The sequence below is a fragment of the Herpailurus yagouaroundi genome, unplaced genomic scaffold, assembly GCF_014898765.1.
Source record: "Herpailurus yagouaroundi ecotype Mexico unplaced genomic scaffold, PumYag 77, whole genome shotgun sequence".
In the NCBI taxonomy this organism is placed as follows: domain Eukaryota; kingdom Metazoa; phylum Chordata; class Mammalia; order Carnivora; family Felidae; genus Herpailurus; species Herpailurus yagouaroundi.
The window spans coordinates 73,894,780-73,919,413 of NW_024412388.1; the positions used below are offsets into that span (position 1 = coordinate 73,894,780).

Genomic DNA, 24,634 nt, shown 5'->3' on the forward strand with positions numbered 1-24,634 from the left:
TTTAAAAAAAAAAAAAAATTTGTTTTAGCGTTTATTTATTTTTATTTATTTATTTTTTTAAATTTTTTTTTTCAACGTTTTTATTTTTATTTTTGGGACAGAGAGAGACAGAGCATGAACGGGGGAGGGGCAGAGAGAGAGGGAGACACAGAATCGGAAACAGGCTCCAGGCTCTGAGCCATCAGCCCAGAGCCCGACGCGGGGCTCGAACTCACGAACCGTGAGATCATGACCTGGCTGAAGTCGGACGCTTAATCGACTGCGCCACCCAGGCGCCCCAGCGTTTATTTATTTTTGAGACAGAGAGAGACAGAGCATGAACAGGGGAGGGTCAGAGAGGGAGACACAGAATCTGAAACAGGCTCCAGGCTCTGAGCGGTCAGCACAGAGCCCGATGCGGGGCTCGAACTCACGGACCCTGAGATCATGACCTGAGCCGAAGTCGGACGCTTAACCGACTGAGCCACCCTGGCACCCCGGGACATTAGTTTTTTTAATGACTGAGGTTGGGAAAGAGTAAAGTGACAGTAGGGCAGGTAAAATTGAGAGAATAAAGAACTGAAAGACAATTACAGTCTGAAGACGGGTTAATGGGGGGCAAAGCACTTAACACATCTCAGTAGCCCCTGATGATGAGACTATAAAATGAGTACTCTTAATGAGAGATCAAGAAATTTAGGACCTACAGAAAGTGGAACTCTGTACATTTGCTGGTGGGAACGTAAAATGGTGTAGCCGCTTTGGAAGTTTGTGCCTCAAAAAGTTAAACATAGATAGTATGATTCAGCAGTTCCCTTCCTAGTAATAGACGTAAGAGAAATGAAAGTTAATTCGATACACAAACTTGTACATGAGTACATATAGCTGCATTATTCATAACAGCCCCAAAGTGGAAACAATCAAAATGTCTACCAAATAATGGATAAAATACAGTACAGTCATACAAAGGAATATTAGCCATAAAAAGGAATGAAGCACTGATGACACATGCTGTAATATGGATGAGCCTTGAGGACATACTAAATGAAAGACGTGAGCCAAGTAACCACATATTGGATGATTCCATTTATATGAAATATCCAGAATAGGAAAACCCACTTGGACAGAAAAGCAGGATTAGTGGTTGTCAGGGCTGGGGGTAGGTGGGTGTGGGAGTCACTGCCAATAGGTATAGGAATTCTTTTTGAGATGATGAAAATGTTCTAAATTTAGTGGATGATGATTGCACAATTCTGTGAATATACTAAAAAAACATTGAATTGCATACTCTAAGTGGGTAATGTGAATTCTATCTCAATAAAAATGTACAGTAATAGTCCATTTCCAGTACTTATGGTAGTTCTATAAAGTTGCTGCAAAGCTGAATTTACAGGTAACAGACCCTTGCTCTCAGGGGACATACAGGCAGGGTTAAGTTCCTGGAAGCCGTTGGTCACAAAATTTTTGTCAACCTATTTGTGTTTCTATTTGAAGACACTTGAAGCATACGGTTGATTTTATCACCACTGAACTCACGGCCCCTAGCACTGTAACTCATGCCTCAACAAAACTCTAAAATGCCTCTTTTCCATAAGGTGCATTGTAGCCTTTTTGCTCGTATTAGGAACACTAGACAGCACTTTAGTGCTCAGCTTGGGGGCCATTTTAAAAGGCTAAATCAACAAAAAGCACAAAAATACAAAAAACGTGGCATTAAATAGACTATGAAAAGGCTATTTGTCTACAGCATGAGAGCTGAAATAAGGCAGTGTCACTTGTTTGACTTTAGCTGGGAATGTGTGCATTGGGGGATTCAAATTTTTTGCTGCTCTGCACACATCTGTGAATGACTTTAAAACTGCCTTGGGTATTAGGATTGTGGGGTTATAGACAGTTTTATTACTTATTACATTTTTAAAAAATGCTTAATTTTGAGAGAGAGCGAGTGAGCATGTGTGAGAGCGGAGGAAGGGCAGAGAGAGCCAGAGACAGAACCCAAAGCAGGCTCCAGGCTCTGAGCTGTCAGCACAGAGCCCGATGCAGGGCATGAACTCACAAACCACGAGATCATGACCTGAGCTGAAGTCGGACACTTAACCAACTGAATCACCCAGGCGCCCCTAAAATGCTTATATTTAATCAGCAAAAGTCTAGTCTGAATTTTTGGGCACAAACGCAGGCCTTCTCCCAGAACAAGTCCTCTGTCACCACAGAATGTAATTAGAATGCACTTTAGAATTCTCAAGTAAAAGAACTACTTACCTAGCTGTGCTCCTCCTATCTGGAACCTGTACCCCTTCTCTCCATGTATTTGCTTTCACGTACAAGGTAAGGCCGATTTTACTTTCCAAAGTTTTGCAGTATTTGCTTTCAAAAGCATTTTCTGCATTTTAGTATCTTTTAATTTTAGATTAGCTTTTAAACCTCAAATCCTCTTAAAACAAGAAATGCTAGTTTTTGTTCGTAGTTCCTTTTATGAGGCTTTTGCCAAATTCAGGAATTTAGAGATAAACTGTTTTAGGTTATATGTAACACTTTGGCAGGGGGAACAAATTTATAAGTATCAAATATTACATATTCATATTTGTGAACATAAATAAGCTTAATCAAATGTCAGAACTGGGCTACAAAATGACACTTTTGGATCAGTATTTTTCTCTTTCCTGGTAATCATTTTTTTTAAAAAGGGCTTTCAGGTGTCCTTTGGTTGGAACTGGTGAAAAAGTCAGAATTGGCTGATTCAGTGAACCTCACAGTTAAAATAGTGGAGCTTGGTAGAAAACGGTTATCAACTCAAGAACTTCAAGTTCTAAGATCCTGTGGGGTTCTTTAGCCTCTTTTGATCTCTCATAATAACTTGAATATAATAACTTTAAAGGACTTTTTAAACTTCTCGTCACTTTTTTTTTTAAACCAATGCCAGATACTCATTTAATTGGCTCTCCCTGCCCAGACAGCAGTCCAATTAGTGTCCTGTGCCAATCCAGAAGTTTTGAAATGTCACCCCTTCTACTGTTCATCTGTATGTGGTAGCACCGCCTTGTGCTGCTTTTTCCACTGTCCATGACTGCTTCCCCTGCCTCTTGTTCTGAAGTAACAACAGCCACTGGGAATTAGTGCCACACTATCCAGAGTCTTCTATCACAATGATGGTTCTTCCCATTACTCTAAATGATCAAAGGTAGATCACAGTCTGTTTGTCAAGACTTCTCATATATTGATTAACCAACTTGCCTAGGGTTTATTCTCTTCATGGCTTTAATAAACATACTTTTAAGTATGTTTTAAGTACTTTTGAGTACTATTAAATGCTAGTAAAAATTAACCAATCTCTATTAAAATATTCTATATACAGTTTTCTGGTAGAGTTGTCTTTAAAGACTTCCAAATATCCTTCATTTAGATGGTTTAATTCTCGATTTATTTTTAAAGTTTCCAGATTAATTTATCCTAAGATTAAGCTGACATAATAAGATTAGACCAATTTGATAAGTTAGTAAGAGGTTTAAATGACCTAAATTCATTTGGATGAATGTTGTTCTGAGTGAACCATCAGAGGGTCAAGCAACAAAAATCATTTTTAAAAAATGAATGTTTATTTCTGTGAGAGTGTGCACACACATGTGGATATGGGGGAGTGAAAGGGGGAGAGAGAATCCCAAGCAGGCTCCATGCTCAGCCCAGAGCCTGATGTGGAGTTTGAATTCACAAACTGTGAGATGAGGACCTGAGCCGAAGCTTAACCAATTGAGCCCCTCAGGTGCCCCAAGAAAAATCATTTTTAATAGTGCATAAAAATTCTGTCTTTTGAAATATTCCTTATAGAAGGTATCAATAAAAATGTGTTCACGGATGAAAGCAATTTAGAGAAATAAAAAAATTGCAAATATAAAGCAACATTACCCACAATAAGTTATAAGTTTCTAGCAGTGTAGCCATTTTAATAATTTGGATAGGGGCGCCTGGGTGGCGCAGTCGGTTAAGCGTCCGACTTCAGCCAGGTCACGATCTCGCGGTCCGGGATTTCGAGCCCCGCGTCAGGCTCTGGGCTGATGGCTCGGAGCCTGGAGCCTGTTTCTGATTCTGCGTCTCTCTCTCTCTCTGCCCCTCCCCCGTTCATGCTCTCTCTCTGTCGCAAAAATAAATAAACGGGAAAAAATTAAAAAAAAAAAATAATTTGGATAAAAAAGGGAGGGCTTCTACGAAAAGAACATAAAAAATACACTGAGAAATGTATCATTTTTTAGACATGAAAGAACAAATCAGAATTTCAAATTCTCATTGATTTTTGAAACTTTATTTATATTTTGGTCTTAAAAACGATCATTTCTAAATTGGCTTTTCTGTAAGAAGGTAAAGCACAAAAATTTGCTAAATATCATCAGATCCACACAAATCCTCATGAAGGTTTTCTGTGTAGTCTTCATTAATGCAAATCGTTGTGAATGTTTCCCTCTTACTGTAGATCTTGAATCTGTTTTACAATAATGAAGCCATAAAGTTTTAATGCAACACATTCATTATAAACTATAACATTTCTATTCAAAGGAAAGCTGGGTATTACAAAAATATGAGAGAATCTGAGAATCAGGCAATCTGTTGAGGCTCAGTCTATCTTATTTGCTTTGTAGTTTTTCGTTATTACTTTCAAAGAGCACACAGTGCATGGATGAGGCACAGCAATCCTCTCCCTTATTAACCTCCCGGATTGAAAAATCTGTCCTTTGTAAAACTGGACCAATTATTACAAACCATCATTTGCCTAATTAACCACAGGTCTATTACAAAGCATTTTGTTAGTGGTCCCAGCAACTATAGGAGGATGGAACTTTATTAAAAACGAGTTTTGTTAAGCGTGCCAAATCCCTGGGTAACGTGAGCCGTGCTGCCACTTCAACTGTTAATTAGATGTTTAATGCCTCACGGAAAAAGAAAGAGAAGGAAGCAAAACTACAATATTCTCTAGGTACTGTAATATTTCATTTGATAAAGTCACAAAAGGATAGGACAAAATTGAAGCAAGATTTATATGCGTTCCAACTTTTCACTCAGGAATTCCTCTACACTGTCTGTGTTCCACTTGAGGATGCTTAGTTCTTCAGCAATGTTCCCATTGTCGTCCAAAAGCTTTAATACAGGGTCTGAACCACGAACATACTACAAAAAAGAAGGACAATAATGAATCATTATTATCTGCTTGGAAGAGGCTTCTCAGCCTCAACCCAAACCCAAACCAATTCAATCCAGCTTAACCCAATAAAAATAAGGCTTACAGGACATCACAACAGGTCTTCCAGGATTTAAAATCACATTTACCTCTAAAAAGAAAAACACCTGTCGGTAGCAAGATCATTTGAGATTTAAGATTAAATGTAACATATTTATTGCATACACTTAAACTCTAGATGAGCTTAGAGGCGGCAGACAAGTTCCAAATGAGAATGACTGGAAGTAGGCTGTGCACACAAATGATCAGAATTCTGTATTGGATTTTAAATTTTCTTTAAGAAATCCAATGATTTTGTTGTTGTTATAATTAGTTGACTAATATTTTGACAGAATGGAGAAATTCTAACTCTGGCTAAATGTGATCAACACCATCAACAAACATATCCCAATTCATTTCAAAATCAATCTTCATTGCTAAATTAAGTAGAACTACATAACTAAAGATGTAGCAGTGATGATGAAAGCAGCTCTTAGACCTTTCAGCAATTTATGCTTTAGTTTTTCTAGATTGTGAACTCTAGAGCTGGAGACAAGCTCTGATGTGATTACCAGCATTTGGTACATTCTCAACCCATTTGTGGAGTTCAGAAATATAGGCCCTCTAGGTTAATGAATCAAAAACAATACTATGTAATCATTTTTGGTTAATTATCTACAAAGTAAAAGATTTGACTATTCAAAACCTCATTTTAGTCTACAAGAGATAAACATGTAGAATGTAGTTGTAAAAATCCTCAACCAAGTATTGTCAAATCTAACAATGTATAAAGGAATTATATGCCATGGTCAATTTAGATTTATTCCAGGTATACAAGCCTGGCACAACATTTGAGAATCAATGGATATAATATATCGTCCCCAATAGGCTAAATAGGAAAAATACATCAGTGGATGCAAAAAAGACATCCAGTTGCATGCTTCAACCTGGATGCTAAGTGAATTAAGTCAGCCATGAAAGGACAAATACTGCATGATTCAACTCCTATAAGGTATCTAAAGTAGTGAAAATCACATAAACAAAGTAGAAGGGTGGTTGGCCAAGGGCTGGGAGGAGGAGAGGGGGAATTAGTGTGTTATGGGTATAGAGTTTGTTTTGCCAGATGAAAAAATTCTACAGATTTGTTGCACAAGGTGAATATACTTAATACTACTGAACTGTATTTTTATAGTTAAGATGATAAACTTAATGTATCACAAAATTTTAAAAAGTAGGCTAAAGATCAACAGATATACCAAAGAAGATAAATAGATGGCAAATAAGCTTATGAAAAGATGCTCAATTAGGGAACTGCAAATTAAAGCTATAATACTATGTACTTATTAGAATGGCTAAAATGCAAGGCACTGACTATACTTGATGCTGGTGAGGATGTGGAGTCACAGAAACTCTCATCCTAACTAGTGGGAATGCAACATGATACACCCAATTTAGAAGACAGTTTGGGGATTTCTTATAAAGCTAAACAGGCTTACTATGTGACCCAGCAACTGTGCTTCTAGGTAATTAAACAAGTTGAAAATTTATGTCAATACAAAAATGTGTATGGCGGCTTTATTTGTAATTGCCAAAAATTGGAAGTGACCCAAATGTTCTTCCGTTGGTGAATATAAAAACAAATGATGGTACAACAGAATATTAATAATATTTATTGTCAAAAAGAAATGAGCTATCCAGCTACAAGAAGATATGGGATCCAATCTGAAAAGGCTACATACTGTATGATTCCAACCATATGACATTCTGGAAAATGAAAAAACTACAGAGGTGGTAAGATCAGTGGTCACCAAGGGTGACCAAGGGTTTGGGGTGGGGCAGGGAGGAGGTATGAATAGGTACAGCATAGGAGAATTTTAGGGCAATGAAACTATTCTGTAGGATACTGTAATGGTACATACATGATATTATATATATTTGGCAAAACTCCTAGAACTACCTACACAATATAAAAAATAAACCCTAATACAAACTACAGAATTTATGAATACTGTATCAGTATTGGTTCATCAATTATACCACATCAACGTAAGATGTTAATAAGGGAAGTGGGGATGAAGTAAGGTGAGAGTAGGGAGGGAGTATATATAGGAGCAGTGTACTTTTGGATCCGTTTTTCTGCAAACCTAAAATTGCTCTAAGGTATTAAAAAAAACTATTCCAATATTTTAATTCAGAAAACAATACTGAAGGGAAAAAAAAAAAGGATTCCATTAAAATCCTCTTACCTTGATTTGTAGTCCTCTGAATAGTTTGGGTTTATCACTCCTGACGAAAGCTTAAGAAAAAAGAAAAAAAAGATTCAAATTGTTCACTTCCAAACTCAAGCTAGCTACAAAGATTAATACGAAAAGTATAAATAAGCTCAATAAAACATTAGATCTTCTACAAAAAAAAAACTAAGGAAATTAAAATACATAAATAAGTGGAAAGGCATATTATTCAATGGGAAGAATAAATATTTTAAGATGTTGTTTCAAACTAATCAAAATCCCAAATTCCAATGGGATTCTAAGGGCTTGACAAAATGGCAGTAAAGTTCTGTGAGAAGAGTAAATGTGTAAGAAGTCAGGGTAGTTTAGAAAAAGTGAAATATGGGAGGAGAATTTGTTCTATTGTTAACATACTATGTGATACCAATACTAGAATAGTAAAACAGATTATGAAATCTGGAGAAATTCAAATATCTGCATAAGTTGTTTAATATGGTAAAACTATCAAATCAGAGAGGGAAGGAGAGAAAGATTGTGTGTGTGCACGAATTATTCAAAACACTGGAGGGGTGCCTCCCACCCTTGATTTTGGCTCAAGTCATAATCTCATGGTTCATGAGATTGAGCCCTATCTTGTGCTGTCAGCACAGAGCCTGCTTGGGATTCTCTCTCTGCCCCTCCCCTGCTTGTGTGCCTGTGATCTCTCTCTGGGAAACAAACAAACAAACAAACAAACAAAAACGAAACGCTGGAGAAAACTGTCAAACTATTTGGGGAAAAAAAATGGATACAGGCACCTGTTTTTCTATCTTATATCTAATGTAAGATATATAATATAATCTATTATATAATCTATTATGTATTATTCTATTATCATATATATCTCAATCCACATGGATTAACATTTTCAGTTCATTCAACAAATATTTATTGCATATCTAACTGTATGCCAGACCACAGAGATAAAGCTATACAAAACATGATTCCTGCTCTTATGGAGTTTACAGTTTGGTGAGGAAGAAAGACGCTAAATAAGTAATCACACTAATAATTTCAACTGTGAGAAGCATTACAAGTTTAGAATACTGCCATAGTATTTAAAATAGATGACTTGAATGTGGAATATAAAATTCCTTTCCTAATCATGACCATAAAGGAAATACTTTATTGATATGCTTCTATAAAAATGAAAACTTCAGGATAGCTGACACCACTAGAAACAAAATTAAAACACTAATATGCCTAGGAAAATAATGCCCACCATGTAATGTAGGGAAGAGTTCTTATTAAGTTAAGAAATGCATACTAGATGGAGAAAAGGGCTAGGGACAGGAGCATGTAATGTACAAATATACAGATGGTCATAAACATTTGAAATAAATGTTCAACCTCACTAAAAATCAAATGTCAAAACAATGAAGTGCCTCATTCAGAGTGACAAAAGTTAAACACATTTAGGGTTAGAGGGGGTGGAGAGAAGGATTTTTCTGGGGGTTAGTTGTGGGAGAAATATAAAAGGACACATATTTCCAGACAGGTATTTAACAAAATGAACCTGAAGTCCTAAAATGTACATATTCTTTAAATCTGAAAGTCCCCTTCTAGGTATTGATTCTGAGGAAATAACTGTACAGTAATGCAAAGATCTATAACATATAAGGTCCTGCTAACCAAATCTAGAAACTTGGGGGAAAAAACTATAAACCTGTAACAAAAACTACAGGTTAATAAGTATGTTAATAACATGGACTACATTATAGAATGCATCCAATCATTAAAAATTAATCTGTTTAGTGACATAGAAGCAAACTCATATTTGTAAATAAAGGCCAGAAGCACTATACAAAATCTTAAATTAACCCAGCATATATAAAATACCTAGTATAATACACAGAACCATTTAAAAAAAAATGTTAACTATTATTTTAATAGGGGGTTATATCTGGAGTACAGGGTTTGGGGAAGTTTCAAATGAATGCTTTTCCTTTTTTGGGTTTATATTTTATCAATTTTTTAGTAATGATCACGTTAAATTGTTCGAGATGTTTCACTTAGATACTTGAGAGTTCTTAGATTTTATGGTGATATACATGCTTTTGAGAACTTACTTTTTAAACTTACAATTAATTAGCAATAACAAGCACTATACACATTTCATTACGAAGGTCTTTTATTGTCCTAAATGCAAGTATATAAAACAAAGAGCGGTAAATAGTTTTTCTTTTTAAGGTTAAGAACTTGTCAGAAAAGACCCTTATCTGTATTTTCCCTACAAAATTTAGTTCAAAATAAAACTGGTCATTAGTCTGCTTATTAGGATTTCTTCTCTATCAACTTCATCCTTGTCCAAATACTCTGCAGATTCCTGAATCCCCAAACAAAAATGGTCTCATGATATCCTGTTGCATTTTATACCATTCCTTTGGCAAAGGCTATATGAACACCTGTGCAAAACACTGCTTAACTTGAAGTGTGTTCTCTACTGCCTAAGAAATCTCTCTGGGGAAAAAGACTACTCTTTGTTCTAAAGTTGTTGTTTTTTTTAAAGTTCATTTATTCATTTTGAGACAGAGTGTGAGCAGGGGAGGGGCAGAGAGAGAGAATCCCAAGCAGAGTCCCTGCAGTCTGCATGGGGCTCGATCCCACAAACCATGAGATCACGACCTGACCTGAAATCAAGCTGGACACGAAATCAAGGTGCCTAGGGAAAAGGACTATTCTTATATATATTTTTTGTATCCATTTAATAGAGCCTAGTGCATTTAATAATGTTCATTCATTTATTCAATAGATTTTTAATAGGCTGAAATAAATGAAGAAATTTAAATTTAATGTCACTAATGACTATTTTCACTAGTTCTTTGCTCTTTGCTAAGCACAGATCTATAAAGCCTCCTAATTTTGAATGAGGAGAATATCTGTTAAATACTCAGTAGTAGCAACTCACATTTTACAAGCTGTGAAGTAATCTTTTAACAGATAAACTTGACTACTTTTCTGTACGTACGGCACTAGGATGGGCTATATGACAGTATAAGCAGGCTCCATGCTCTGAGTAGAGCCCCACAGGGTGCTCAATCCTACAGTCCTGGGACCAGGACCTGAGCCAAAAATCCAGAGTTGGATGCTCTACCTACTGAGCCACTCAGGCACCCCCAGAAAGTGTTCCTATGCCAACTTATTTGTCAGTTATAAAGGCAGTTTTGGGAATAATCCTTTAAAGTGATCAAATATACAGAGGTGATTAGACAACACATGAAATATTTTAGCTTTTCACTCTGGATTCTTATCAGCATGTCATTTATGCAGCAACCCTGTAAAAATAAGAGCTTAGCTGTGCTGTACATTATTTCTTGGGAAACTTGCAGAACTCCTGTAATTCAGACTCTTGAGAGTTAACTATAAACAAAAATAAAAAAAAAATCTATCCTCGTTTCAAAAAGAAGATAAAATTGAGGATGATGGGATAATAGGAAGGACAGTCTCGAAGTTAAACATGTTTGAATTAATGTAGTTTCAAAGTAAGTGAAAATATAAATGAAAAAAGACAATATACTTGACTACCTGTAATGATATGCTTTTGATCACATCACAAGTAGTCATACAATGTACTGGTTTTAAGATTTGAGTATAAGGGCGTATAGCAAGTATGGTTAAAACTTGTGGCTATCACATGAAATTATAAGGAATGACAATTTGATGTTTTCTTGTTAGTAAAAACAACTATTTGAATCAGAATATATTCTAAGTAAAAATGTTGCATCATATGCAGAAACAACAATACAACAACAGCAACAACAACAAACAGTAGAACTGAATTCTCAACTTTGCTCAAGACAGCTTTTGGGTACTTAAAAGAGTATATCTAAAATAAAGAAAAGATACTATTGTATACAAACCATCTGGAGTGTAGAATTAGGAGTTATGTGGGTCCTCCCAACAAGACAATGTTTAATTTGTTTTATTTTTTTAAATTTACATCCAAATTAGTTAGCATATAGTGCAACAATGATTTCAGGAGTAGATTCCTTAGTGCCCCTTACCTATTTAGCCCATCCCTCCTCCCACAACCCCCCCCCCCAGTAACCCTCTGTTTGTTCTCCATATTTAAGAGCCTTTTACATTTTGTTCCCCTTCCTGTTTTTATATTACTTTTGTTTCCCTTCCCTTATCTTCATTTGTTTTGTCTCTTAAAGTCCTCATATGAGTGAAGTCATAAGATTTTTGTTTTTCTCTGACTAATTTCACTTAGCATAATAACCTCCAGTTCCATCCACGTAGTTGCAAACAGCAAAATTTCATTCTTTTTGATTGCCGGGTAATACTCCATTGTGTGTGTATATGTATGTATGTATGTATGTATATATGTGTGTGTGTATACATACATATATATGGACATTTGGGCTCTTTCCATACTTTGGCTATTGTTGATAGTGCTGCTATAAACATGGGGGTGCATGTGTCCCTTCGAAACAGCACACCTGTATCCCTTGGATAAATGCCTCGTAGTGCAATTGCTGGGTCATAGGGTAGTTCTATTTTTAGTTTTTTGAGGAACCTCCATACTGTTTTCCAGAATGGCTGCACCAGCTTGCATTTCCACCAACGAAACAATTTAAAAGCACTTAAAAATATCCAGAGAAGAGCAACTTAAATAATTGAAAGAACTTGGGGAGACTGGAGGTACAATAATGAAGACAAACTAAATATATGACTTCTTAGTCCAGAATGATAAAGTCAGAAAAAGAATGTCTGAAGACTATAAATTCATCAGGAATATATCAGCCAATGTACACACAAGCTTTTCACTCGAATTCCACCTGTCAAAAGTGGGGCACCCTTAAATTAGGGAAGTTTCATAAATCCATTCATCCACTCAATAAATATTTGAATTCTTATTAATACGAGGAACAGTATTAGATAGATTCTGGGCATATTAATGACCAAAAACATTAAAATTCTGTGCTTTAAGGAGTTGCTAGTTTGGTAGAGGCAAAAGACCAACAAAGCAAATAAATACATTATAAAATTAAATAATGGAAACTGTGGAAGATAAAGGAGTGAAAAATTTTGTCTAAAGGCCGCACAAAAACAATGTTTGAACAAAAAGCAGTTTGCCAGGACAACTGAGAAGGGGCCTAAGTCAGGAGAAACATGCAGTGTGTGCAAAGACTTAAGAGGTCAGAGTTCAGAGAACTGCAAAGAACTAGAGACATGAACTAGAAAAGAGAAAGCACGTTGTGATGGGTCTTCTACATGATGTTATGGAGTTTGACATTTATTCTGTATGTGATGGGTAAACTATAAAGGCTTTTAGGCAAGAGGGCCACAGAAACCAAATATATCTAATGGGAAAGGTCTTTTTGGTAGTTGTGTAGAAGATGCAATAGAAGACAGAAAAGGGAACAGTGATACCTAGACCAGATAACAAGTAACTAATCCTTCTGGAGAAAGATGCCAAAGGCTTGATTAAATTCCTAGAGAAGGCCAAGGGAGTGAGATTTGAAAGTTCTTGAGGAGAAGAGACAATTTGGTGATTAACTGCATATAATGTGTAAAAGAAGTGAAAGAAAGGTTAATCATGATTATTTTATGCTTTTGCTTGGTGATACTGACATCTGTAGAAAGAGGACAGAAGATAGTATACCTTCAGAAGAGGATTAATTCAGTTTTTGGACATGCTGGGTTTAAGGCCTTTTTACCAAAAATGTGGGCTGCAGGGGCACCTGACTTCGGCTGTGCTGACAGCTCAGAGCCTGGAGCCTGTTCCGGATTCGGTCTCCCTTTCTCTCTGCCCCTGCCTTGCTCACACTCTGTCTCTGTCTCTCTCAAAAATAAACATTAAAAAAAAATTTTTTTTTAAAATGTGGCCTGCAGCCTGTAGGATATTAGCAAAAAGAATCTCAGGATCCACCCCAAATATACATTCTACATTTAACAAGATCTGATGATTCATATGTAAATAGGCTTAAGGTACCCATGAGATCATACAAACAAAATTGTTCACTTGCAGTCAGAAATGTGATTTCTGAGGCACCTGGGTGGCTCAGTTGGTCACACATCGAACTTCGGCTCAGGTCATGACTCGTGGGTTTGAGCACGCCCCCCCCCCCCCCGGCTCTGTGTTAACAGCTCAGAGCCTGCAGGCTGCTTCCAATTCTGTGCCTCTCTCTCTGCCCCTTCCCGCTTGTGCTGTTTCTCTCAAAAATAAGCATTTAAAATTTTTTTAAAAATGTGATTTGTAACAGCAGAAAGATGTGACCTAAAAATACAGATTAGGAGTCATTAGGTAAATACTGTAATTGGAACTGAGGGAGTGGGACATTCAAGGGAGTAAGAAAATAAAATATAAAGTTAGACCTTGACTGCAACTAGTATTTGAAAGGTGGGTGGTAGATGAGATTGCCAGGGAAGGAGAATGGAAAGGCTGTTAGATGTAGGAGAAACTAGGAGGTAAGAAATTCAAACAAATGAAAGGAAAAGAGTTTCAAATGCTGGAGTTAAGACAATACCTACCATTTAATATCCTCAGTACTGAAATAGTGCTTGACACACAGTAAGCACTCAGTTAAGTACTCACAGAATTAGTGAATGGTTTACTCTGTATTTGTTGGTGCCACACATACTAAGTAATTTATGTGTGATACTTAATCCTCAAAACAATCTTATTATATAGGTATTATAATTTTATACCATCTATTACCCATTTTAGAAATGAGAAAAACTGATGAAGCTAATACTAAAGAATGATACTGCTAGCAAAACTCCAATGTAGCACCATAATCCTAGCCATCACTACCAATCAATCACAGTTAGTATGAGAAGTGAAAGCCTATGTCCTATCTCAGTTCTGTATTACTTTAAATTTTTTTCTGCCTCCAAAGGTATATCCTTTTTCTAAAAAATTAATTAATTTTGAGAGTGAGAGAGAGAAGCAGAGAGACAATCCCAAGCAGGCTCCACACTGCCACCATGGAGCCCAACACAGGGCTCAAACTCATGAACCACGAGATCATGACCTGAGCTGAAATCAACAGTTAGGATGCTCAACTGACTGAGCCTCCCAGGTGCCCCTAAAGGTATCTGATTCTAATACGGAACTGGCAAACTATGGTCTGAGGGCCAAAGTCTAGCCTGTTGCTTTAATAAATACAGTTTTACTGGAACAAAGCCACACTTATTTAAATACTGTAGTATGGCTGTTTCCATACTACAAAAGAGTTCAATAGTTGTAGCAAGAGAACTTGTTGCTGGTAAAGCTGAAAATTTTTATTTAACTTTTCACAACAAGTCTGTCGAGACCTGCAAAATTTGGGAAAATTGATTTTTTTTTTGAGACACAGATACGTTTAACATTGTAAGACTCATGCTTCAGAAGGAATTGTCATTATTAGTTATGCTACCACAAGTGATAAATCATTAGGTCGACAGGGCCACTCCAAAGTGACTCCTATGCTGGGGAAGGGGAGAGATAATCCCTCACACCAGCATGCCTGTAGTTCATGAAGCTGAGCCTCTTAGTAGTTGAACAGGCAGGAAGCCCTGTTCTTCAGTGTGCTTGTAGCTGTGGCAGAGAGGCTAACTGCACACAAGTAGGATGACTGCTGGCCCCACCCACCAATGAGGCCACATCAGCTATAGCAGGACCTCTAATAGCACAGGGAACAAATCCTGTTCCGGTGCGCCCACAGTGGGCAAAGTGGGTGACTGCGATCAGCTAAATGGAAGGCAATCACAGCGCAACCATAATAAGGAGGGCACATGCAGCCCACAGAGGGGACACCCATGGAGCACCTGATTCTGGTGAAAAGAATGGACTGCACCATAGGACACTGCAATACCACTTCTACACAAGGTTACTGCTTTCCAAGACCAAAAGCTATAGCTGACATACCTAATATACACAAATACAGAGTAAGACAAAATGAGGAGACCGAGGCATATGTCCTAAATGAAAGAACAGAACAAAAATCACAGTGAAAGAGCTAAATGAAACAAATAAACAATATGTCTGATGAAGCTTTAAAGTAATGGTTATAAAGATACTACTTGAGTAGACGAACACAGTAAGAACTTGAACAAAGAGAAAATATAAAAACCAGTCAGAATCGAAGAATTCAATAACTAAAATGAAAAATACACTAGAAGGAATCAACAGATAACAGAATGAAGAAGAATGGATCAGTAATCAGGAAGACAAGGTAATGGAAAGCAACCAAACTGAACATCAAAAAGAATAAGAAATGAGAACTGGTTAAAGGAAATTTGCACTGTCATCCACTGTAACACATTCATATTATAGGGATGCCAGAAAAAGAAAAGAAAAACAAGGGGTCAGAAAACTTCTTAAAAAAAATTATAGTTGAAAACTTCCCTAACCTGGGAAAGGAAAGAAACAGCCAGATCCAGGAAGCATGCAGAGCCCCTAACAAGGTAAATCTAAGGAGGTCTGCACCAAGACCTATAATAATTAAAGTATCAAAGACTAAAGATAAAGACAGAATCTTAGAAGCAGCAAGAGAAAACAGTTACGATCAGGGAAATCCCATTTTCACAAGAAAATTTGAGGCCTGAAGGAAGTGGCATGATATACTCAACATACTGAAAGGGAAAAACCTTCAATCAAGAATAGGCAGTAAGGTTATCATTTAGAAACAAATAGTTTCCCAGACAAAAGTTAAAGGAGTTCATCACCAGTTAACTAGTCTCACAAAAAATGATAAAGAGATTTCCTTAAGCAGAAAGAAAAGGCCACAATGAGAAGAAAACTAGGAAAGGAAAAATTCTCAAAGGTAAAAGCAAACATATAGTGAAGGTAGTAGATTAAATACTTTAAAGCCAGTATGGAGATTAAAACACAGAGGTAGTAAAATCAATTACATCTACAAAAATTAGTCAAGGGAAGGGTGTCTGGGTGGCTCAGTCAGATAACATCCAACTTTGGTTCAGGTCATGATCTTGTGGTTCGTGAGTTGGTGCGTCACATCCACATCGGGTTCTCTGCTATCAAGACAAAGCCTGCTTTGGACCCTCTGTCCTTCTCCCTCCCCAACTCGTGCTCTTACTCTCAAAAATAAATAAACATTAAAAAAAATTAGTCAAGGGATACACAAAAAGACGTAAAATATGAAATCATACACACGAAATGTGGAAAGGAAGGTTAAAAACAGTGCTTTTAGTACTTTTGAATGCTTTTGGGCACATGTTCAAATATAAGTGGTCATCAACTTTACACAGAATGCTATACAGAGAATGTTATATATGAACCCAATGGTAACTAAAAATAAATCTGATATACATAAAAAATAAAAAGGAATCCAAGCATAACACTAAAGCCATTAAACCAAAAAGCGACAGAGAACAGAGAACTACAAAACACAAAGCAATTAACAAATGAAAATACATACCTATGAATAATTAATTTTTTTTTTAATTTTTTTTTTCAACGTTTATTTATTTTTTTGGGGACAGAGAGAGACAGAGCATGAACGGGGGAGGGGCAGAGAGAGAGGGACACACAGAATCGGAAACAGGCTCCAGGCTCCGAGCCATCAGCCCAGAGCCTGACGCGGAGCTCGAACTCACGGACCGCGAGATGGTGACCTGGCTGAAGTCGGACGCTTAACCGACTGCGCCACCCAGGCGCCCCTAAATGTAAATGAATTAAATGCTCCAATCAAAAGACACAGGGTGACTGAATGGGGGGGGGTGGGGAGGGGGGGGAAGACTGATCTATATGTGGTTTACAAGAGACTCTTCAGGCCTAAGGACACACAGAGTGAAAGTGAAGGTAAGAGTAAAGATATTCCATGCAAATGCAAGGGGAAAAAAAAGTCGGGGTAGCAATACTTTTGTCAAAGACTGCAGCAAGAGACAAAGGGAATTACATAATGATAAAATAATCACTTCAACAAGAGAATTTAAGAATTACAAATATCTCTGCACCCAAAATAGGAGCACCTAAATACATAAAACAAATATTAACAGGCATAAAGTAAGAAATTAGTAATAATACGATAGGTGACTTAAACACCCCACTTATATCAATTCATAAACATTTGGACATAAAATCAACAAGGAAAAAGTGGCTTTGAATGACACATTAGACCAGATAGACCTAACAAATATACACAGAATATTCCACCTCAAAACTGCAGAATATACATTCAAGTGCACATGGTACATTCTCCAGGCGGATCATCTTAGGCCACAAACAGGTTTAAATAATTTTAGAAGTCTGAAATCATATCCTGAATCTTTTTTGACAATAAAGGAATGAAACTAGAAATGAACTACAAGAAAAAAAACTTGAAAAAGCAAAATACATGGAGGTTAAAAAACATGCTATTAAACAACCAATGGGTCAACTAAAAAAAAAAAAAATCCAGGAAATAAAAAAATACACGGAGACAAAGAAAAATGGAAACAACGGTCCAAAATCTTCGGGATCAAGCAAAAGCCGTACTCAGTGGGAAATTTAGAGATATAGGCCTACCTCAAGAAACAAGAAAAATCTCGAAAAACCTAACATTACACCTAAAGGAACTAGAGAAAGAGGAACATACAAAGCCCAAAGTCAGTGAAGGGAATAAAGGTTAGAGTAGAAATACATGAGATAGAAACACGAAAACAACAGAAAACAAAAAACAAAAAACACCAATGAAACCAAAAGCTGGTTCTCTGAAAAGGTAAATAAAATTAACAAACCTTTAGCCAGACTCATCAAGAAAGAGAGGACTCAAGTAAAATTTATAAATAAAGGACAAAAAACAACTGACACCACAGAAATACAAAGAATTGTAAGAGAATATTATGAAAAATAACTTCCCAGCAACACACAATGTTCCAAAATAGAATCAAGGAGAAAAGAGAGTATGTATTTTAAAGGACCAATCATGTGTGATGAGACTGAATAATCTAAAAACACCCAATGAACAACAAAAAAGTCCAGAACCAGATGGATTCACAAGTGAATTCTATCAAACATGTAAGGAAGATTTAATACCTATTCTCAAACGTTGCCAAAAAATAGAGGAGGAAGGAAAGCTTCCAAATACTGTATATTCTGAGGCCAGCACTGCCCTCACATGAAACAAGGAAACTACAGGCAATATGAACACAGATGCAAATATCCCCACCAAAATATTAGTAAACCACATGCAACAATACATTAAAAGGATCACTCATTATGATCAAATGGGATTTGTTCTAAGGATGCAAGAGTGGCTCAATTTTCGCAAATCAATGTGATATATCAAATTAGTAAGAAGGATACAAACCTTGTGATCATCTCAATAGATGCAGAAAAGGCATTTGACAAAATTCCACATCCATTCATGATACAAACTCAAAACAAAGTGGGTTTTAGAGGGAAAATACTTCAACATAATATAGGCCATATATGAAAAAGTCACAGCTAACATCACACTCATTGTAGAAACACTGAAAGTTTTTACTCTAAGATCAAGACAAGGATGTCCACACTCACAACTTTTACTGAACATAGTACTGGAAGTCATAGCTGTAGCAATCAGGCCAGAAAATGGACGGCAACCAAATTCATAAAGAAGTAAAACTGTCACTATCTGCAGATGACATGATACCTTATTTAATAAAAATTTTCTTTTGAAAGAGAGAGAGAATGCATGAGTGGGGGAAGGGTAGAAGAAGCGGGAGAGAGAGAGAATCATAAACAGACTCCATGCTCAGGGCAGTGCCTAACCCGGGGCTTGATCTCATGACCTGAGCCAAAATCAAGAGGTGGATGCTGAGCCATGCAGGTGTCCTGACATGATACTTTATATAGAAAACACTAAAGACTGGGGCGCCTGGGTGGCTCAGGTGGTTAAGCGTCTGACTTCGACTCAGGTCATGATCTCCTGGTTTGTGAGTTGAAGCCCCGCGTTGAGTTCTGTGCTGACAGCTCTGAGCCTGGAACCTGTTTCTGATTCTGTGTCTCCCTCTCTCTGCCCCTCCCCCACTCAGGCGAGAGCGCGCGGGCGCGCTCTCAAAAATTAACAAACATTAAAAACAAAACAAAACAAAAAACACTAAAGACTACCCAAAACAATTTGAACAGATAAATTCAGCAAACTTTCAGGATACAAAATTAATACACAGAAAGAGAAATTAAGAAAACAATCCCATTTAAATTGAATCAAAAATAATAAAATACCTAGGAATAATTTAACCACTGAAGTGAAACACCTATATTGTATTCTGAAAACTATAGGACACTGATGAAAGAAACTGAACATGACAAAAACACATGGAAAGATATTTTGTGCTCTAGAAACCTGGAAGAATTACTATTGTTAAAAATGTCCATACTACCCAAAACAATCTATAGATTCAATGGAATCCCTATTAAATACCAATAGCATTTTTCACAGAATTAGAACAAATAATCCTAAAATTTTCAGAACCGTAACAGACCTTTAATAGCCAAAGCAATCTTCAGAAGGAAAAACAAAGCTAGAGGTAACACTATCCCAGATTTAAGGTAAAGCTGTTAGTAATCAAAACAGTATGGTACTGGCACAAAAACAGACACATAGATCATGGAACAGGAGAACCCAGAAATAAACCCATGCTTACACAGTGAATTAATCTATAACAAAGGAGGCAAAACATACAATGGGAAAAGGATCTTCAATCAATGGTACTGGGAAAACTAGACACGTATATGCAAAAGAATTAAACTGGACCAGTTTCTTACACCATTCATAGGGACAAACTCAAAATGGACTAAGGACCTAAATGTGAGATCCAAAATCATTAAACTCCTAAAAGAAAACACTGACTATAATCTCTCAGATATTGGCCTTAGCAACATATTTATGGAAATGTCTCCTCAGGTGAAGGAAAGAAAAATAAATTGTTAGGACTACACTAAAACAAAAAGTCTTTGCACAGCATAGAAAACTATCTACAAAAGGGCAACCTACTGAACAGGAGATCTGCAAATGACATACATGAGAAGAGGTTACTATCCAAATTACATAAAGCAATTATACTACTCAACACCAAAAATCAAACAATCTGATTAAAAAATGGGCAGAGGACCTAAACAGGCATTTTGCCAAAGAAGACATATGCAGGGCAAACACACATAAAAGATGCTGAATATCACTAATCACGAGGGAAATGCAAATCAAATCCATAAGGACATCACCTCACACCAGAGTGCCTAATATGAAAACGGTAAGAAATAACTGTTGGCTATGATGTGAAGAAAAGGGAACTTTCCACTCATGCACTGCTGATGGGAAAACAGTATGGAGGTTCCTCAAAAAATTAAACAGAAACACCATACGATCCAGTTATTCCACTACAGGGTATTTACTCAAAGAAACAAAACACTACTTTGAAAAGATATATATGCACTCTCTTTGTTTACTGCAACGTTACTTATCATAGCCTAGATGCGGAAGCCACCCAAGTGTCCACTGATAAATGAATGGATAAAGTAAATATGGTACAGGAAGAGTTCTGGCCCAAGATGGCGACTCAGGAAGATCCTGAACTCACCTTCACCATGGCCATGGACACAACAAAAAGAACTGAGGGCTGAAAAGAACAGCTTCTGCACAACACAAGATAGAGACCACATAGAGAATGGCAGGAGAAGAGACACTAAGGAACTACAGTGGGGAGGGATAGTACTGAGGGTTAAGTAGATTCATCTGCCCTGTGGATGGCCTGCTGCACTGGCCCCTAGCCCACGGTAGCCCTGGATCCCTTGAGGCACAGAAAAAGAGCCAAGGTTTAAAACAGCAACTAGAACTTCAAGGAACTAGCTCCAGAACCTTGCCAAACAGTGAGGGAGCTGCTGGAACTCTGTCTGGGTCAAAAGAGGGGGTGAGCGCCATGGTTCACATTCCCTTTCCACTGTGACAGTGCAAACAAGACCAAGGTTCCCATCCCACACCAGCCACAGAAACCCTGGGGTATAGACAAAAAATGGGTTTAAAAGTTTACCAGAATTTCAAGATCCAGCACTAGAACACTGCCAAATGGTGGGATTGCTGCTGGTACTCTCTCCAGGCTGGAGGGGCTGGGCAGTACCATGGTTTATGTTCTCCTTCAACTTGGATAGCTTGGATGGGAAGAGGGTCCAGGTACCCTAACCAGCCTGCTGCTTCAGTGAGCCCCAGAGCCCGCATCAGCCCCAACCACCCCACCAAGCAGCTCTAGCACAGTGCACTCTGGGACACCCCTAGCTGGTGCTCACTATAGATCTAGCAGTTGTGCCAAGGTGATGCAGCACACTGGGCCCACAACCTCTTTGGCTTCAAATGGCTTCCTAGGGCACCCTGAACACACAGTGCACTAGGGACTCCTGGCTCTCACCTGCTTCAGCTCTTGGAACTCCCAGCGCATGCTGGCCCAGATCCAGTCCTCTGCCAGGACACCCCTTCACTGAACATTCTGGGACACCCTGGCTTACACCCGCTTCAGCTTCAGCTGTCTTACCAGGATACTTTCTACCTGGAGAGCCCTGGGATAGCAACAACCAACACCCACTGTGGTTTCAGATCTCCTTCCAGGGTACCCTCTACACAGAGAGCTCCAGGACCACCTTGACCATGCCCACTTCACCTACAGATGTCTTACCAAAATGCCATATACACAGAATACCATGGGACCCCCAGGCACAAGGTGGGCCCCACCTTGAATCAAGCTGCTTTGCCAGGGCACCCTCTGGAGGGCCCCAGGACACCTCAGCATGCATTTGATCAGCTTCACAGTCTACACAGGGGATGACAATACACAAGACTGTTCTTGCAAGTTAAGAAGTAGCTGTTCTGCCTAATCCACAGAAAGTAAAGCAAAGTGGAGAGACAGAATATGCTCCCAATGAAAGAATAAGACAGAACATCAGGAAAAGAACTAAATGAAACACAGACAAGCCTTGTGGCTGACAGAGTTTAATCATAAAGATGCTTACTGGGTTGCAGAGAAGAATGGAAGAACTGAGAACTTCAAAAAGGAGAAAATGTAAGAACCAATTAGAGTTGAAGAATACAATAACTGAAATGAAAAATACATTAGGAGGCATCAACAGCAGGTTGGCAGATGCAGAAGAATGGTTTAGTGATCTGGAAGACCTTAACTGCTACAGAAAGCAACTGAGCTGAATAGCAAAATGAAAAGAATTTTATTTTTTTAAATTATTATTATTTTTTAATGTTTATTTTTGAGAGAGAGAGAGAGGGAGGGAGGGAGGGAGGGAGAGGGAGAGGCAGAGAGAGAAGAAGACACAGAATCTGAAGCAGACTCGAGGGTCTGAGCAGTCAGCACAGAGCCTGATGCAGGGCTCGAACCGACAGACCATGAGATCATGACCTGAGCTGAAGTGGGATGTTTAACCGACTGAGCCACTCAGGGGCCCCAAAAAAGAATTTTAAAAATGCATAGAGCGGTGCCTGGCTTGCTCAGTCTGAAAAGAGTATGACTCTTGACCTTGGGGTCGTGAGTTCAGGCCTCATGTTGGGTGCAGAGATTACTTAAATAAATAAAACTTAAGGGGCGCTTGGGTGGCTCAGTTGGTAAAGCATCCGACTTCGGCTCAGGTCATGATCTCACGGTTCATGGGTTTGAGACCTGGTTTGCGCTCTGTGCTGACAGCTCAGAGCCTGGAGCCTGCTTCGGATTCTGTGTGTGTGTGTCTCTCTCTCTGCCCCTCCCTTGCTCACACTCTGTCTCTCTCTCAAAAATAAATAAACATTAAAAAAATTTTTTTAAAAATGAAAAATAATAAAAAAATAAATAAAACTAAAAAAAAATGATGATATTAAGGGATATCTTTGATAACAGGAACTGTTTGCAGCAAACACCTGCATTACAAGGGTCCTAGAAGGAGAGAGAAAAAGAGCAGAAAACTTAATAAATAATAGCTGAAAACTTCCCTAACATAGGGAAGGAAACAGACATTCAGGTTCAGGAAGCACAGAGAGTTCAAAACAAGATGAACCTAAGGAGATCTACACCAGGACACAGAATAATAAAAATGTCAAAGGTTTAAGATAAGGGAAAAACATTAAAGCAGCAAGAAAGTGAAAAATTACATACAAAGGAAACTCCATAAAGCTATCAGCTGAATTTTCAGCAGAAACACTACAGGCCAGAAAGCAGTGGCATGATATAATCAAAGTCCGGAGAGGGAAAACAAGAAAACCACCCCACCCACAACCTACCACCAAGAATATTCGATATGGTAAAATTATCATTCAGAATTGAAGCAAAGACCAAGAACTTCCCAAGCAAAAGTAAAGGAGTTTATCAGTACTACATCAGACTTACAAGAAATGTTAAAGGGACTTAAGTGGAAAAGGCCTTAATTAAAAAGTAAAAACAAAACAAAAAACAATAAAGAAATGAATACAGACTGCTATAAACTTAGGATATTATATATGAACCTCATTGTAACTACAAACCCCAAACCCAAAACAGATACACAAAAAATAAAGAGAAAGAAAGCCAAGCAAAACACTATAGATAATAATTCATCAGAGAGCAAGAAACAGAGAAGAACTATAAAAACCAAAAACACAATAAAATGACAAGTACATAGCTACCTATAACTACTTTAAATGTAAATGGACTAAATGCTCCAATCTAAAGACCTAGGGTGGCAAAATGGATAGAAACAAAACAAAACAAAAACCAAGACCCATCAATATGCCACTGACAAGACCTCACTTCACATCTAAACACACATACAGACTGAATGTGAAGGGATGGAAAAAGATATTCCATGCAAATCAAGTGGGGAAAAAAAAAGCCTGGGTAGCAACATTTTTATCAGACAAAATAGACTATTTTTATCAGACAAAATAGACTATCAAACAAAGACTCTAACAAGAAACAAAGATGGATATTACATAATGATAAAAGAATCAATCCAATAAGAGGACCTAACAATTATAAATATCTATGCACCCAGCAATGGAGCACCTAAATACATAAAGCAAATGTTAGGAGAGACTGACAATAATAAAGCAAATAAAAGGAGAGACTGACAGTAATACAGTAAGAGTAGGAGACTTTAACACCCCAATTACATAAATGGGTAGATCATCCAGGCAGAAAATCAATAAGGAAAAAGCATCTTTGAAGGACATATTAGACTGGATGAGTTTAACATATCTACAGAACATTCCATTCACAAACAGAATACACATTCAAGTGCACATGAAACATTCTCCAGGATATA

The 24,634-nt window shown here is 37.6% G+C and overlaps 1 protein-coding gene and 1 long non-coding RNA gene across 3 annotated transcripts in view; one reads left to right on the forward strand and one right to left on the reverse strand.

Moving 5' to 3' along the window:
• The first annotated feature begins 710 nt into the window (after nt 1-710).
• LOC121027422 (uncharacterized) lies at nt 711-20,788 on the forward strand. The gene is made up of 3 exons (XR_005788732.1): nt 711-746; nt 2,171-2,175; nt 20,693-20,788. It is a non-coding gene; the product is annotated as an uncharacterized LOC121027422 (long non-coding RNA).
• Nucleotides 4,255-24,634, reverse strand: part of SELENOF (selenoprotein F) — a 58,562-nt gene continuing 38,182 nt past the window's right edge. The window contains exons 4-5 of one of the 2 annotated variants that reach the window (XM_040470875.1): nt 7,432-7,481; nt 4,255-5,136 (exon numbers count right to left, since the gene is read on the reverse strand). In XM_040470875.1, the coding sequence (XP_040326809.1) occupies nt 5,005-5,136; nt 7,432-7,481 (182 nt within the window). In that variant the 3' untranslated portion in view covers nt 4,255-5,004. The remainder of the gene's footprint in view (nt 5,137-7,431; nt 7,482-24,634) is intronic. The other variant, XM_040470876.1, reaches the window with a different exon arrangement.